Source organism: Nicotiana attenuata, chromosome 7 (genome assembly GCF_001879085.1).
Source record: "Nicotiana attenuata strain UT chromosome 7, NIATTr2, whole genome shotgun sequence".
NCBI classification, from domain to species: domain Eukaryota; kingdom Viridiplantae; phylum Streptophyta; class Magnoliopsida; order Solanales; family Solanaceae; genus Nicotiana; species Nicotiana attenuata.
This window is the reverse complement of record NC_031995.1, coordinates 47352480-47366112: the sequence shown is the minus strand read 5'-3', so window position 1 is coordinate 47366112 and position 13633 is coordinate 47352480. Positions and strand designations below refer to the sequence as shown.

The following is a 13633-nucleotide window of genomic DNA, read 5'->3' as shown; positions in this document are numbered from 1 at the left end:
GGTGTTTTGATGATTGGAGCAAGTTTGAATAAGGTATTGGATCATGTTTGTATTTTTGGTTGAGGTCCCGAGGGCCTCAGGGTGATTTCGGATGGCTAACGGGATGAAAATTGAAGTTGGAGATTGCAGGTTCATATCTGATATCTGGTAATTTCGCTTCTGCGGAAATGGGCCGCAGAAGCGGTCGCGCAGAGGCGAAGGGAGGATCGCAGAAGCGACTTTTGGGCCTGGTGCTGTTTTCGCAGAAGCGGTTATGGGAGCCGCATCTGCGAAGCCGCAGATGCGGAAGGGAGACCGCAGAAGCGATTTTTGAATTTTAGGAGATCCCGCAGAAGCGGAAATATTACCGCAGATGCGGTAGTCGCAGAAGCGACAAAGGACCGCAGAAGCGGAAATAACTGATCAGAAAGGGGTTTTAATTCCCTTCGCGAAATATTTACAGAACACATATTTTAACTTCGGACTTGGGGTGTTCTTGAGCGATTTTGAAGAGGAAATTCAGGGACTTCGATCAGGTAAGCATTCTTGGACTTAGAACACAATTTTATCATGCAAATACATGAAATTTCACTGAAAACTCGAGGAATTAAGGTCGAAAATGGTGGTTTAAGGCTTGAAACCTAAGAGAACAAAAATGGAAATTTGAGGGGTCATTTGGACTCCGATTTTGGTGTTCTTTGTACGTATAGACTCGTGGCGAGATAAGGAATCCGGTGATGTAAAATTTATAATTTTTCGAGAAGTGGGCCCGGGGCTCGGGTTTTGCCAACTTCGTGATTTTCGATGTTTTTCGAGTCTTTTCGATTGGGTTATATTCCCTTAGCATATTGTGACGTATTCGTTGTGGTTTTGGTCAGATTCGAAGCGCGAAGAGGTGAATTCGAAAGGCAAGGGCATAGCAAGCTAGGACTTTGGCCGGCTTGAGGTTAGTAATAAATGTAAATGCTGTGTTGAGGGTTTGAAACCCCGAATTTGCACAACGTAGTGCTATGTGAGGTGACTTGCACGCCGGATAACGGGCTGGTAGAGCACCGTCAGGGATTTGTGACTTGGTCCGTCCGCTTTTAAAATTGATACCTATTTGATTGTAGATTTGTAATATCCTCATAAAAATGGATTAACTGTCATAATTGGGCTTCGTGCCAACTACTTGAATCCTTAGGGATTGTTTTTAAATGGTTCTTACCATATTTATAAATATTAAACTCAGTCCGGGCATTCGATACTGTATTGAAAACTCAGCCATTTTTCTTAAAATTAGAATTAAGTTAATATTTTTAAATGAAGTTTTGGGCTGAATATTTTTATACTATTGTGCCGAAAGGCTTATGTGATTTTTGGACTGAGTATGGGATCGGGCTGCACGCCGCAGCAGTATTAGAATGATATTGATATGAGGCCAGGGGCCTGTTTGATGCCACGAGATGGCTTATTATTGCGCTTGGGCCGTAAGGGCCCTCCCGGAGTCTGCACACCCCCAGTGAGCACCGTCGACATAAATATGGACGGGCTGCAACGGCCGCAACGGGGTACTGGAGGTACCAGTTTATGTGTTGCATTGCATACTTGATTGCCATTTACTTATTTATCTGCTGTGATATTTATAATTGTTTTTTCTATTAGTTTATTGAGTTGATATTATTTAGATTGAGCTGCTGTATTATAGCTTACTTTGTCCCTGTCCAGGATTTCTTACTCTCAACCCTTATTTATGTTTATTACTTTCTGGGTTGGAAGTACTCACAATACTCCCTGCACCTTGTGTGCAGATCCAGGTACAACCACAGGGTGAGTGAGGATTTGTTAGCTGAGGCCAGCAGGATCTGGGAGTATCGAGGTAGCTGCATGGCGTTCGCAACCTTGATCTCTCCCATCTATCTTTATCCTTTTATTCGCATTTTCTTTCCTAGACAGATTTGTGATTAGGTGAATATTCTGTATTAGAGGCTCATGTTCGTGACACCAGATTCTGTGGGCTGACTAGTAGTTTTATTTTGGGGTTTTCGAATATTAGAGATTATTTCAGAGATTTCGCACTTAAATTGGTATTTTATTAGTGAATATTTATTTATCTATCTAGATTAATTGGCTAAGGTTGTGTAAATGGTCGGGCTTGCCTAGCAGTGTGTTGGGCGCCATCACGACCGGGGTTGGGTCGTGACAGGAACTTGTTAGGAATGGGTTTCAGAGTTGCACTCTGAGGAAATGGCTTTTGCACGAACTTTTTTGCATCCAAACCTTTTAAGATCGGGGGTGCCCCCGGTATTTGATCAACTCGTGAGTTGTATGTATCCACTTTCTTGTCATTATCTTCGATTTTTTTCTCTCCAGACTCGATTCTTTTGGTGAGTTCTTCGAGCATCTTCATAATTGCAGGATCAGTCCCCGATCCATTACCATTCGGCCTTTGTAGCACCGACTCAATACGATGAGTCACTTCTGGTTCGACCACACTGGAAGTTTTATGTTGACTTTGAAGCTGAGCGATAGCAACCTGCTAAGCCTGTAACATCTCGAATATTACCTGGAGGCTAATTCCCCCGTCTCCTACACCCTGTGTTCCTTGGCCACCAGATCGGCCTTCCCTACGTACACTCCCTTCGGGGTCTGCTCCTAAATCCGCATTCAATGCAATGTGCTAACTGATATCGACTGGATCGACCGGCACTCCCCCGGGATTGACCGGCGGCAACCCATCTCATGGAGCAGTTATATTATTGTTTTCCCCGTAAAATCCAAGACCATCATCACCATGTGCGAGTGCGTTTTGGGAGTTTGACATGCTTTAACCTGAGAACAAAAATTCTTGACAAGAACAAGTGTGAAAATAACGTGTGTTATCAGAATCAGTACCGAAACAATCACTATTATCCTTAGCCCCATGGTGGGCGCCAAATTGTTTACCCTAAAATCCGAGTAACAATTTAAACTTATATTGTGGTTTCAAAGATATGTGATTTAATCCAATACTAATTGATTAACAAGGAGTTAAATATATAAATTGAAGAAGTAAAGCAAATCAAACCAGTGTGCAAGCCAAGTCTTGGCCTCGAGTTATGGTGGCCTCGAGGAAAGTTAGTAAGAACAATAAAATAATAAGGCAACTCTGATGAATAGTAAGCAAGAAAGTGAAGATGTATATTCCTTTGTCAATGAATCGTCCCTTACAAATGATTGAGATCCCCTTTATATATTAGGGGAATCCTAAATAAGGTACACTTCTAATTATAGTAGGGAATCTTATTATATAGCTGTCTAACCACCAAGTACAAATCCGTTCCGGAATTTACTCCGGGATCTTCAGGTCGTTGCGGGAATCTCGCTCTTTCTGTTAATAAACCATAACGGTACTTTCTCGAGGTTGGTCATATTCGGCCTTGGCCTTCATCGAACACTTCGGTCTTCAAGTTCTATACTCCGCCATCGAGCTCGAGCCGGATCCGTTTTGAGCTTTTTCTCGAAGCAACTCCCCGAGCCTACGAAATCGGGCAATACCTGATTTTAACCGTATACCAGACGAAAAGGAGAGGTGGTTGTAGTAGTTAACCTGTTGACCAATTGACAATGTAGTGTACTTCCCCACACGGTTTGATTTTTCTTATTTAGCTGATGATGAAGTACACCGACGACTTCAAACTGTATTGACCAAAACCTGCATAACATCAAACAGAGAACGTAAAGAAGAAGGCACAAAGCGAGAAATGGCACGCCTAACTGTCCCTTCAGTTCTAACTTCACCTCGTGATGATGCCATGCAACTTTATAAAGCTTTCAAAGGTACCATTAAAATTCCTCTGCTTAATTTTCACAAATTATGTTTCTCTTCTCTACTGTAATTCATTTGCTTAATTTGTTGGTTTCCTTCTTTTATTTTTGGATGATGAGTTGCTACTTCATTGAATTAAACTTCAAGCATGACAAAAAAAAGGTAGATCATAAGGCCCAGCTTGTGAACCTATTATATTTGAGTCAACCAATGATTTCTTTGACCATATATTTTGTAAATAATTTTTAAAATATTTACCAGGGTATTATCTTACTGAAGCAATGATAGTTATATATGCTTGAGGGTCGATCTGGTACAACACGTGTAGTTCTAGCATGTATTTAAGCTTATATCGTGTATTTAAAAATAAAATAGTATTTAATATGAGATGGGTTTAAATGGAGTAACTTGATTAGTAACGATTCATATAGCCGACCCAGCTTATTTGAGACTAAATTATAGTTGTTGTCTTGAATTAAAAATAGATCTTGTAAAAGAAAATTGAAGATTTGTGAGTGAAACATTATTTCACACTTGTAGTACTCTTTCAAATAAGTTTTTCAATATTTTACCAGTATTTCAAATACTGATGGCCACACCATTATTTGCAAATACTATTTTATTTCTTATGATCGCATATATATATATATATATATATAATACTTGAAAAATCAGAAATTGACTTCATAATTCGTTAAATGATAGTCTACTTATAGTCTGCAGGTGGCCTTTGAGTTAATTACTTGCCTGTGTAATGCAGGACTTGGATGTGATAAAGCAGCAGTCATTAACATCCTTGCCCACCGCGATGCAACTCAACGTGCTCTTATTCAACAGGAATACAGAAGTATGTACTCTGAAGAGCTAAACAAGCGCTTGGCCAAAGAGCTTAGCGGTAACCTTGAGGTATTGATGGATGGTAGAAATTATGTGATAACACAATAACTTGCCACTGCTATTAGTAAATAGGGACTTCAGAGGCCTGAAGCTTATACATTCAAAGAGAAACTGCAATTGGCCAAATATGTGATTCCGCGTTTTTAATGTTTTCTATTTCATTATCCTTGTTTTATCTTTTTGAATGATTCCAGAAAGCAGTATTGCTATGGATGTGTGATCCGGCAGGAAGGGATGCTACCCTAGTTAGGAAGGCTTTGAGTGGTGATGTTATAGTTGCCACTGAAGTGATATGTTCTCAAATACAATATTTTAAACAACTTTACCATTCCATGTTTGGTGTCTATCTTGAGCATATGATGATCACAAAAAGGTAGTCATCCTTTGCGTTTCTACGCGCATGAAACCTTTCTTTCCCTTCAAACCTTCTTTATTCCCTGTTAAATGATCATCACAAGTACGTGAAAGAAGAAAATCCCAGGAACAACTTTTAAATAAATGAGTAAAAGTAGTTTAGGAGATATGAGGAGAGCTCTGAATGCTTTTCATTTGAATAGACATATGGTGAATGGTTACAATATTACTCTCATTGCCCTTATACCAAAAAAGAAAGAGGGTTTCACAATTAACGGCCAATCAGTATAATTGGCAGTGAATATACAACAACAACAGCAACCCAGTAAAATCCCACTAGTGAGGTCTGGGAAGGGTAGTATGTACGCAGACCTCACCCCTACCCCGAAGGAGTAGAGAGGTTGTTTCCGAGAAACCCCCAGCTCAAGAAAACAAAAAGACAAAAGGAGACAATATAAGGTTGTTGCTATGTTGTTAGAGGAATGAATCAAGAAAGTAATCAGTAAGCTGATATTTGGACATCAAAATGCCTTTGTACGAGGGAGAAGATAATTGATGCAGTCTTCATTGCAAATGCGGTGTTGGATTGGAGACTAGAACAGAAGAATCTGGGATTACTATGTAAACTGGACATACAGAAAGGCATACAACCATGTAAATGGGAGTCTTATTACCTTGTATTGTCTCTAATAATCATATACATATTGATAAAGATTTATTATTTTTTCTTAATGACTACAGTTGCTTCTAGCATATGCAAGGACAATGCGGTATGAAGGGCCAGAAGTTGACAGAGGTTCGGTGGAACATGATGTTGGGATATACTATTAACCATGCGGTTTAGACATAGTATTATATTTTGTTCTTTATGAAACAATTATTTATTTAATTTATTCAATTCAATAAAGCACTATTATAAATAGATCATTTGTAACATGTGTGTCCTTTTGATTATGTAGTAGACAATTTAGTGTATGGAGTCTTAGCTCATACACAGAAGATTAAATTGTTGGTTCTCATAATTAATAAACTATGTTCACAATTGAAGATATTATCGGACAAAATATCTTGATGATTGTAGCACAAGATTATTGTATAATTTGTCTTGATTATGGGAGTAGGTTTACTCCAACTTCTTGTGCTAGTATACTCAGTGTATATTGAACGGACCAAGTAGAGAAAAGGTGTTTTTGTACTGAATACATATAAAACACTTTCTCTAATTCATTAAATGAGCTTATAGTCCTAATCTTGATATAATTGTTATGATCGATGTAATTTGTTTATTGTTTTGATTTATCAAAAGGTACGACTCTATTTAGAGTTAGTATATGCCTAATAAATTGGACAATAACAAATAACATTTGTGAATAATGATTAGTTGATAGAATCCATGACTTGATTTTGGATTTGATGATACCCCTTTATATAAGCTTATAAGTTTTCATGTGAAAACCCGGCCGGTGGATTCTGTATCCGTCACATGAGATGGTTTAAGCGGAATTATAAAGGATTTAATTAGTTAATTGAATTAAATTTTCAGTGATTTAATTTAATTAACTGGTATTTGAAATCTTAACATGGGGAGTTAAAATAAGTGTTAATGAATATTCGAAATTCATATTGAGGAGTTCAATTGCAGTTTTTTAGTGGAATAAATTGCAATTAATTATAGTAAGAATTAATTCATGCTAATTTAGAATTAATACTATAATTAGTAGCCTCTTATTATTTCTGTGGTCCCTGCTATACCTAGTAATAACCTGGACAAACTTGGGTAAAAAGTAGCTTGGGAGAAAAGTTACTCTTTTGAGTTAGAGTAGGATTCTACTTATGGAATCCTAGTCTTACACGATTTTAAGCCTATTTTAGGGCTTAAAATTCGTGTATTTAATAAGGAAAAGAGAGACAGGTTTCTTCCGTGTGACTAACCTAGAGTTGTATTGTTCTTGCCCACCCAAAAGCAAAAGTGTTCAAGGTTTTACTAGGCATATAGCAGAAGACTACAGCCCTGGATTCTTGTTGCTTGGAGAATTTGTGCAACTATTTCAAGAGGTTAGTGTTCCTGATCTCGTTATTATTGCGTTGTCTAGTTTACATGTAATTGATGCCCGATTGTATGCTTGCTTCCGCTGCACATGTTCTAACACATGATGCTAAAGCTCTTTTCAAAGCTGGGGAGAAGAAATTGGGAACTGATGAGAAGGCTTTTATACGAATATTTTCTGAAAGAAGCAGGGCGCATTTGGCTGCTGTTAGTGCTTCTTATCACAGCATGTATGCTAACTCGTTGAAAAAGGTAAGCTGACTTCATTTAGCTAACCTTTTTTAGATTTTCAGTTTCAGTTTACTAATGGACAGCAACTGTTACAGGCTGTAAAAAGTGAAACCTCTGGACCCTTTGAGTTTGCCCTCTTGACTATTTTGCAGTGTGCTGAGAATCCAGCAAAGTACTTTGCCAAGGTACAAATTACATGTATTGAAATTCTTTAGTAGCATTCACGTTGCTATAATGACCTGTTGGATCATTTGTATCTTTAATTTAGTAATTTATCTCCTACATGAAATGTATTCCGTGAAGGGAAGCCTTGCGTAACTGGTAAAGTTGCTGCTATGTGACCAGGAGGTCACGGGTTCAGGCCGTGGAAACAGCCTCTTGCAGAAATGCAGGGTAAGGCTGCGTACAATAGACCCTTGTGATCCGGCCCTTCCCCAGACCCCGCACATAGTGGGAGTTTTAGTGCATCAGGCTGCCCTATTTTATGAAATGTATTCTGTAAGCTCTCAGTGGCGCTGTTTAATCGATGCAGGAGTTGCACAAGGCAATGAAGGGCATGGGTACGGACGATACAACTCTCATTAGGATAATAGTGACGCGAACTGAGATCGATATAAGCAGAGTACCACAAAAAGCATAAGAAATCTCTGAATGATGCAGTTCATTCAGAGACTTCGGGTGAATATCGGGCCTTTCTTCTATCTCTTCTGGGGACGGCTCACTAAGCACCATAAAGCAGGTGTTTAAACTTTAAAGTATGGCATCAGTGTTGAAACCCATGTCTAAAGCAGCAAGTTTAAACGTTAATTAGTAAGCCATAAACATTGTTTAAAGGTGTAATTGTGTCATGTGAAAACCTTCTTTTAAAATCTCCTCTTTATTGTTATTGTGTCCGTTTGCTGCTCTTTAGCCTAATGCTAAACGTGTGCAACTTTTGCTTTTACATTGTATCTGCAACTTTTATTATTTTTGGGTGGAACTTTTTTCAACTGTACTGTTTAAAATGTCATTAGTCAGGGTAGCCTGCAGGGCCGGCTCAATACTATTGGGGGCCTAAAGCAAACTTCAACGAGAGGCCTTAAAAAAATTCTCAAAAAAGAACACACACACACACACACACACATATATATATATATATATATATATATTATTTGGAGTCTATTTTTCTAACTTTTTGAGATGCAAAGTTGTGAATAATTGTTTTATAATCTATTTCTTCTAATATTACTTTTTCAATTAATAATATAGCTAGTCCATTCAATTTCTCCTGAGACATTGTTGATCTTAAATAAGATTTTATCAATTTTAATTTCGGTTAAGGGTCTGATTTGCCCTTATTCTATCATAAATAGGCCTTATTTATCCCCCGTTTGAGTTTCTTATCAAAAATATCCCCACCGTTATACATTAGTTGCACATTTATCCCTTTCCCGTTAAAAGCACCCTCCCAGATTTTTAAGGAGCACGTGGCATCCTCTTATTGGACCAACTGACCCGCCCCAACTCTTAATTAAAACCCGCCCGACCCAGCCATTAAACTTAGACCCATCGGTAAAATTTAGTCCATCTCCTTCAGAAAGAAAATACCTAGGGTCCATTCCCATCGCTATTTTCAGCTCCATTGTAAAGTCTTTCTCTCCCATTTGCTTTCTTCTTAACTTCATAAAAGGGGTTGTGAAGTTTTTCCACCATAGCAAGTTTCCTCATGTCAGAAAGTAGTTATTCATCAAAGAGGAGGTGCCATTGTGGGGAAATTGCTAACCACTTCACTTCAACGAGTCCATATAATCCCGGTAGGAGATTCTTTAAGTGCCCTAAACCTGATGTATGTATTATTTCTTTTATTCTGGTTCCATTTGATTTTTTCGATAATTTAATTTTCCCTTGTATTAGTGGTTCATAATTACAAGTTGTATGCTTTGTGTTGGTAGATAAGCTCGTGCGGTTATTGGGAATGGCAAGATGATGTGTTACCAGATCGAGCGCTCACTACAATTAACAATATGAATTACAAATTGGATGCCGCTAATGTTAAACTCAACAATATGAAGTCGACGATGGATGCGATTATTCTTGAAAGGGACAGATTAAAGGAAAGAGTGGATGGCTTGAAGGCTTTAAAGAATTCGGAAGCGAACAAAGCTCGTAAATTGGAAGAGAAAGTCCTAAATATGAAGATCGTCATTATGATTTCATGGGCAATATTTATAGGATTTGTTGCTGCAATACTAATGAAGTGAAGTTGATATATGAAGTGCAACTTTTTAAGTTTTTGTATTGGTGCTTAAGTTGTAAACAATGAAGTGTTTCAGTTTTGTTTTAACTTGGTATTGGTACCAAGTCCTAAATATGAAGTCTTAACTTGGTGCCTTGTTTCTGGGATATTATGAAGTGTTTCCAGGTCCTTTAGTTCTGTTTTCAAATAGTGAACTTGGTGTATTAACTTCTTTTGCACTTGGTAAATGTGAACTTAGTTGTTCTTGGTAAATATGTACTTGGTAAATATAAATTTGGTGTTTCTAGGTTCTTTATTCTAGAATTGTTATCTGCTTATTGAAATGAGACACTGTCTATTTCATCCTTACTCATAAGAGTAGTAGCAAATCGGACTGCATATTAGTACACTGAAATGAGACAAATCTGCATCTGCATAACATCTGAAATGAGACGAATCTGCATATTGCTTAACAGCAGCACTAAAATCTGCATTTCGATTAACAATAACTAAACAAATCTGCCTGCATATTACTTAACAGTAACTAAACAAATCTGCTCAGCAGCACTAAACAAATACTTAAATCAACTGCATAGTGCTTAACTTAGCAAATTTCAGTTTGATGGACTGTTGGATGCAAAATTATGACCCCCAAAAACTTACAGACTCTTGGTCATAATACGACCTTCAATTTACCATCAAATTAAACAAAAAAATAGCTGTTGATTATACTGTCAGAATGCAGTAACAACAAACCCAAAAGACTTCAACTACCACACATCATTTGTTTCTCTTCCTTGGCACCAACTTCTCAATTCTTTGCCTACTTTGCATTTCCAATTGTCTTCCAGTAATAGCAGATTTTCCCTTCCATGTGAGGCTGCCTGGTGAGTAAGGAAGATTTGATGGAACACTTAAACCATTATGATCACCTTTGAATGCAATTACCCTTGATCCTGAAGGTTGTGATGGTTGTTGTCTCTGTTGAAGCCTTGCTTTTTCTTCTGACACAACCATAGGCCTTATAGCTGGTTCATTTCTAGTTCTGGATGCTCAAAAGCAGGAAATGAACTGCTTGAAGTCTCACTATAGACACCCGGTGTATGCATGAAAACAAACTCTGGGCCTTGACTTGCTTGACTACATTGGGGTGCAGTAAGGTTGATTTCTTCTTGTGGATGTTGCCCCACTTCTTCATCTTCATCAAGCATTCTTTGCCTTTTCTCCTTGTTGGGTAGCTATTAAACAAGTTAGAGATGTTAGATAAATCCATTAATGAGTAAATAAAATTGTTAAATTAATTCTTACCTTGTCACATCCCCTAGCATTATGCTTTGTCTATCCACGGTTGTTGCATGTCATAACTCTTCCCTTCCTAGAAACTCCCCACTCACCTTGCTGCTTGATTGCTTCATCTTTTTGCCTTGATCTCTTGATTTTAGGCCTTCCAGCCAGCTTGACTAACTCGGGTGGTTTCATTGCTTGAGATTCTTCAACTTTCCAAAATTTTTCACCCCTGACTGGCTGCAATTTGTGTTTATAAGTAAGCATGTATGCTTCTTTGCTATACCACCAATTTATTTCTTTCAAAGGATCCATCTTCTTGTACTGAATTGCTTTAATGGCATGGGGGCATGGAATTCCAATGAGATCCCATCCCCTACATGTGCATCTCTTCACAGCCACATTGACAGTGTGCGTATCTCCCTCTTCTTTGACTTTATATCCAAATTCACCATTGGAGTTAACAACACGTCTATTAGCTATCTTCAGGTACTCATTGTATAACTTCATGCTATGTGGACTGAAAGATGTAGCCCATAAACTAGCAGATTCTTCTCTCTCCCTCAACTAGTTCATAAGCTTAATCCTTATATCCTCAAGCATGTTAATGATTGGCTTCTGCCTAGCTTCTAAAATTCATGCATTTACGGATTTTGTGAAATTATTGTCAACTCTTTGGTTCTTATACACTGTGTCAAAATAGGCTCTACACCAAGCTTGAGGAGGATATTTGAGTAAGGCTTCTGCAGCTTCCTTATCCAGTTTACCAATGCTCTTCAACTGGTCCTTGAAGTCTTCCTCATATGAGCACCATGAACACCACCATAACAACTTCTTAAACTCATCTGTTCTCCATTTTTTGCACCAGTTTGCCTCAATGTGTTTAACAAATATCTTGATTTGACTCTAGAAGCACATTATGGACTGCCTGAATCAATCCCTACATAAAATAAATTCAAATAAGAATAGTTAAAGGACACAAATAAGATAGACATAACAGTAAGGAAATAAATAACTAGAATGGGAAGACTACCTTCTGCATGTCTGACATGAAGGTAATCTCTTCACCCTCTTTGAGATCCAATGACCTTTGAAGTAATTCCAAGAACCAATTCAATGTTCTCTTAGTTTCCTTATCTACAATTGCCCAAGCTAGAGGATAGGTTTGGTTATTACAGTCCAAACCAACAACAATTAACAATTGACCTTTCGCTTTCCCTTTAAGAAAGGTCCCATCCAAGACGATGAAAGGTCTCAAACCTTCCTTAAAACCCATCTTAAGAGCATGAAGCAAATATACATTCTCAAGAATCTTCTAACACCTTGAGCAAGTGCATCATTTGACAAGTTAATGATCACATCACTCCCTGGATTACTTTCTCCAAGTTCATTGGCATATGCCTCAATTTTATTGTAGCCATCTGTAAAACTGCCTTCTAGTTTCTCTAAAATCTCTCTTTTAGCCCTCTTACACTTTCCATAACTGACATTTGTATTAAACACATTTTTTATATCTGCTCTCATCTCTTTAATCTTATACATAGGATTATCTTGCAGCTTTTTCTTGAAGTAATGTGCAAGTGTATGATAATCAACCCTACTATTATCAAATGTTTCATCACAAGTATGCTCTGATTTTAATTCTTTATCCTAACCCCTAGAAGGTTTTCATCCCCGGAAATAAGAACAACAAAAGGGCAACCAAGAACACATTTGTACCTTAATCTTTCTTTATCATTTTTTTCTTGTTTTAAATCCTTTTTGTTTGCCAGGGCATAGAAGTTAATACATTTTCTTGCTTCAGGTATGTCCTTGAAGCTCATACCCTTATACAATTCCTTGTAATTGTGCAGTCCAACATCAATTTCTCTATTTTTTTGACATGCAATTGTTGTAATTCCTCAGAATCATATCCTACCTCATCACCCTACTGTCATTGTCACTCTCACTCTCTCACTCAACCTCACTACAATCTGTACCAACTTCAATTAGTGATGGATGTGAATCAGAATAATGGACAACATTAGGAACATTCACAGATAATTCACATTCATCTACTGCATAGAAGTTAAGAAACTTAAACTCATCAGATATTAAAGACAATAAATGTCTTATCCCAGAATCATCCACTACTTCATAATAGTTACCAGAAGGTCCATTTACAATTAGTTGTTGAACACCAACATACATCAATTCCCCAGTGTACTCATTTACTAGATCAATAAAGGAAATAAGGTCAGAGTCATAACCTTCCCAAGAGTGAACAAGCTTCTTTGAATATAACACATGGGGTTTTCTGATCCAATCCCCACCATGATGGAACATTATGTCCACCAAAGTCATCTTTAATATCTTGAAAAGTTAAGAAAATAAATGTCTGTTATGATTGAACAATAATGTGCAATGAATATGGCAACAAAACTAAAATACAGGTTAAACAATGAAGAAAAGCTATAGAAAATGATGACTGTTAAAATGAAAATCTATAAAGAAAAGGTTAAACTGAAAGACTGTTAAATTGTTAAAAAATGAAGACTGTTAAATTGTTAAAACAATAAAGAAAATCTATAGAGAAAAGGTTAAACTGAAAGCTCTAAAAAATGACTGTTAAACAATAAAGAAAATGTTATCAAACAATAAATTAATCGACCACGAGGAAAGACAAACATGGGGAACCAGAAAAACAAAAAAATATGCAACAACAGGACCACATACAATAAGAAAGTGAAGTCCCACTAGCTTTAAAATATTCAGTTGGGGTCAACAACCATACACCGAGAAAAAATACCTTAAACCCCAAACTTAAGACCCCACAATCTCAGTACTGCCACCAATTTTT

The 13633-nt window shown here is 37.4% G+C and overlaps 2 protein-coding genes across 2 annotated transcripts; one reads left to right on the top strand and one right to left on the bottom strand.

Moving 5' to 3' along the window:
* Nucleotides 3634-7935, top strand: LOC109230486 (annexin D5-like). The gene is made up of 8 exons (XM_019395978.1): nucleotides 3634-3777; nucleotides 4527-4672; nucleotides 4858-5036; nucleotides 5176-5194; nucleotides 5759-5825; nucleotides 7168-7316; nucleotides 7391-7480; nucleotides 7828-7935. Exons 1-8 carry the CDS (start codon nucleotides 3702-3704, stop codon nucleotides 7933-7935), a joined length of 834 nt encoding a protein of 277 aa, XP_019251523.1. The 5' UTR covers nucleotides 3634-3701.
* LOC109230026 lies at nucleotides 10533-12318 on the bottom strand. Its single transcript, XM_019395564.1, has 5 exons — nucleotides 12117-12318; nucleotides 11828-11946; nucleotides 11443-11700; nucleotides 10876-11361; nucleotides 10533-10748 (listed from the first exon to the last, which is right to left on the bottom strand). The coding sequence occupies exons 1-5, from the start codon at nucleotides 12316-12318 to the stop codon at nucleotides 10533-10535; spliced, it is 1281 nt and encodes a 426-aa protein (XP_019251109.1).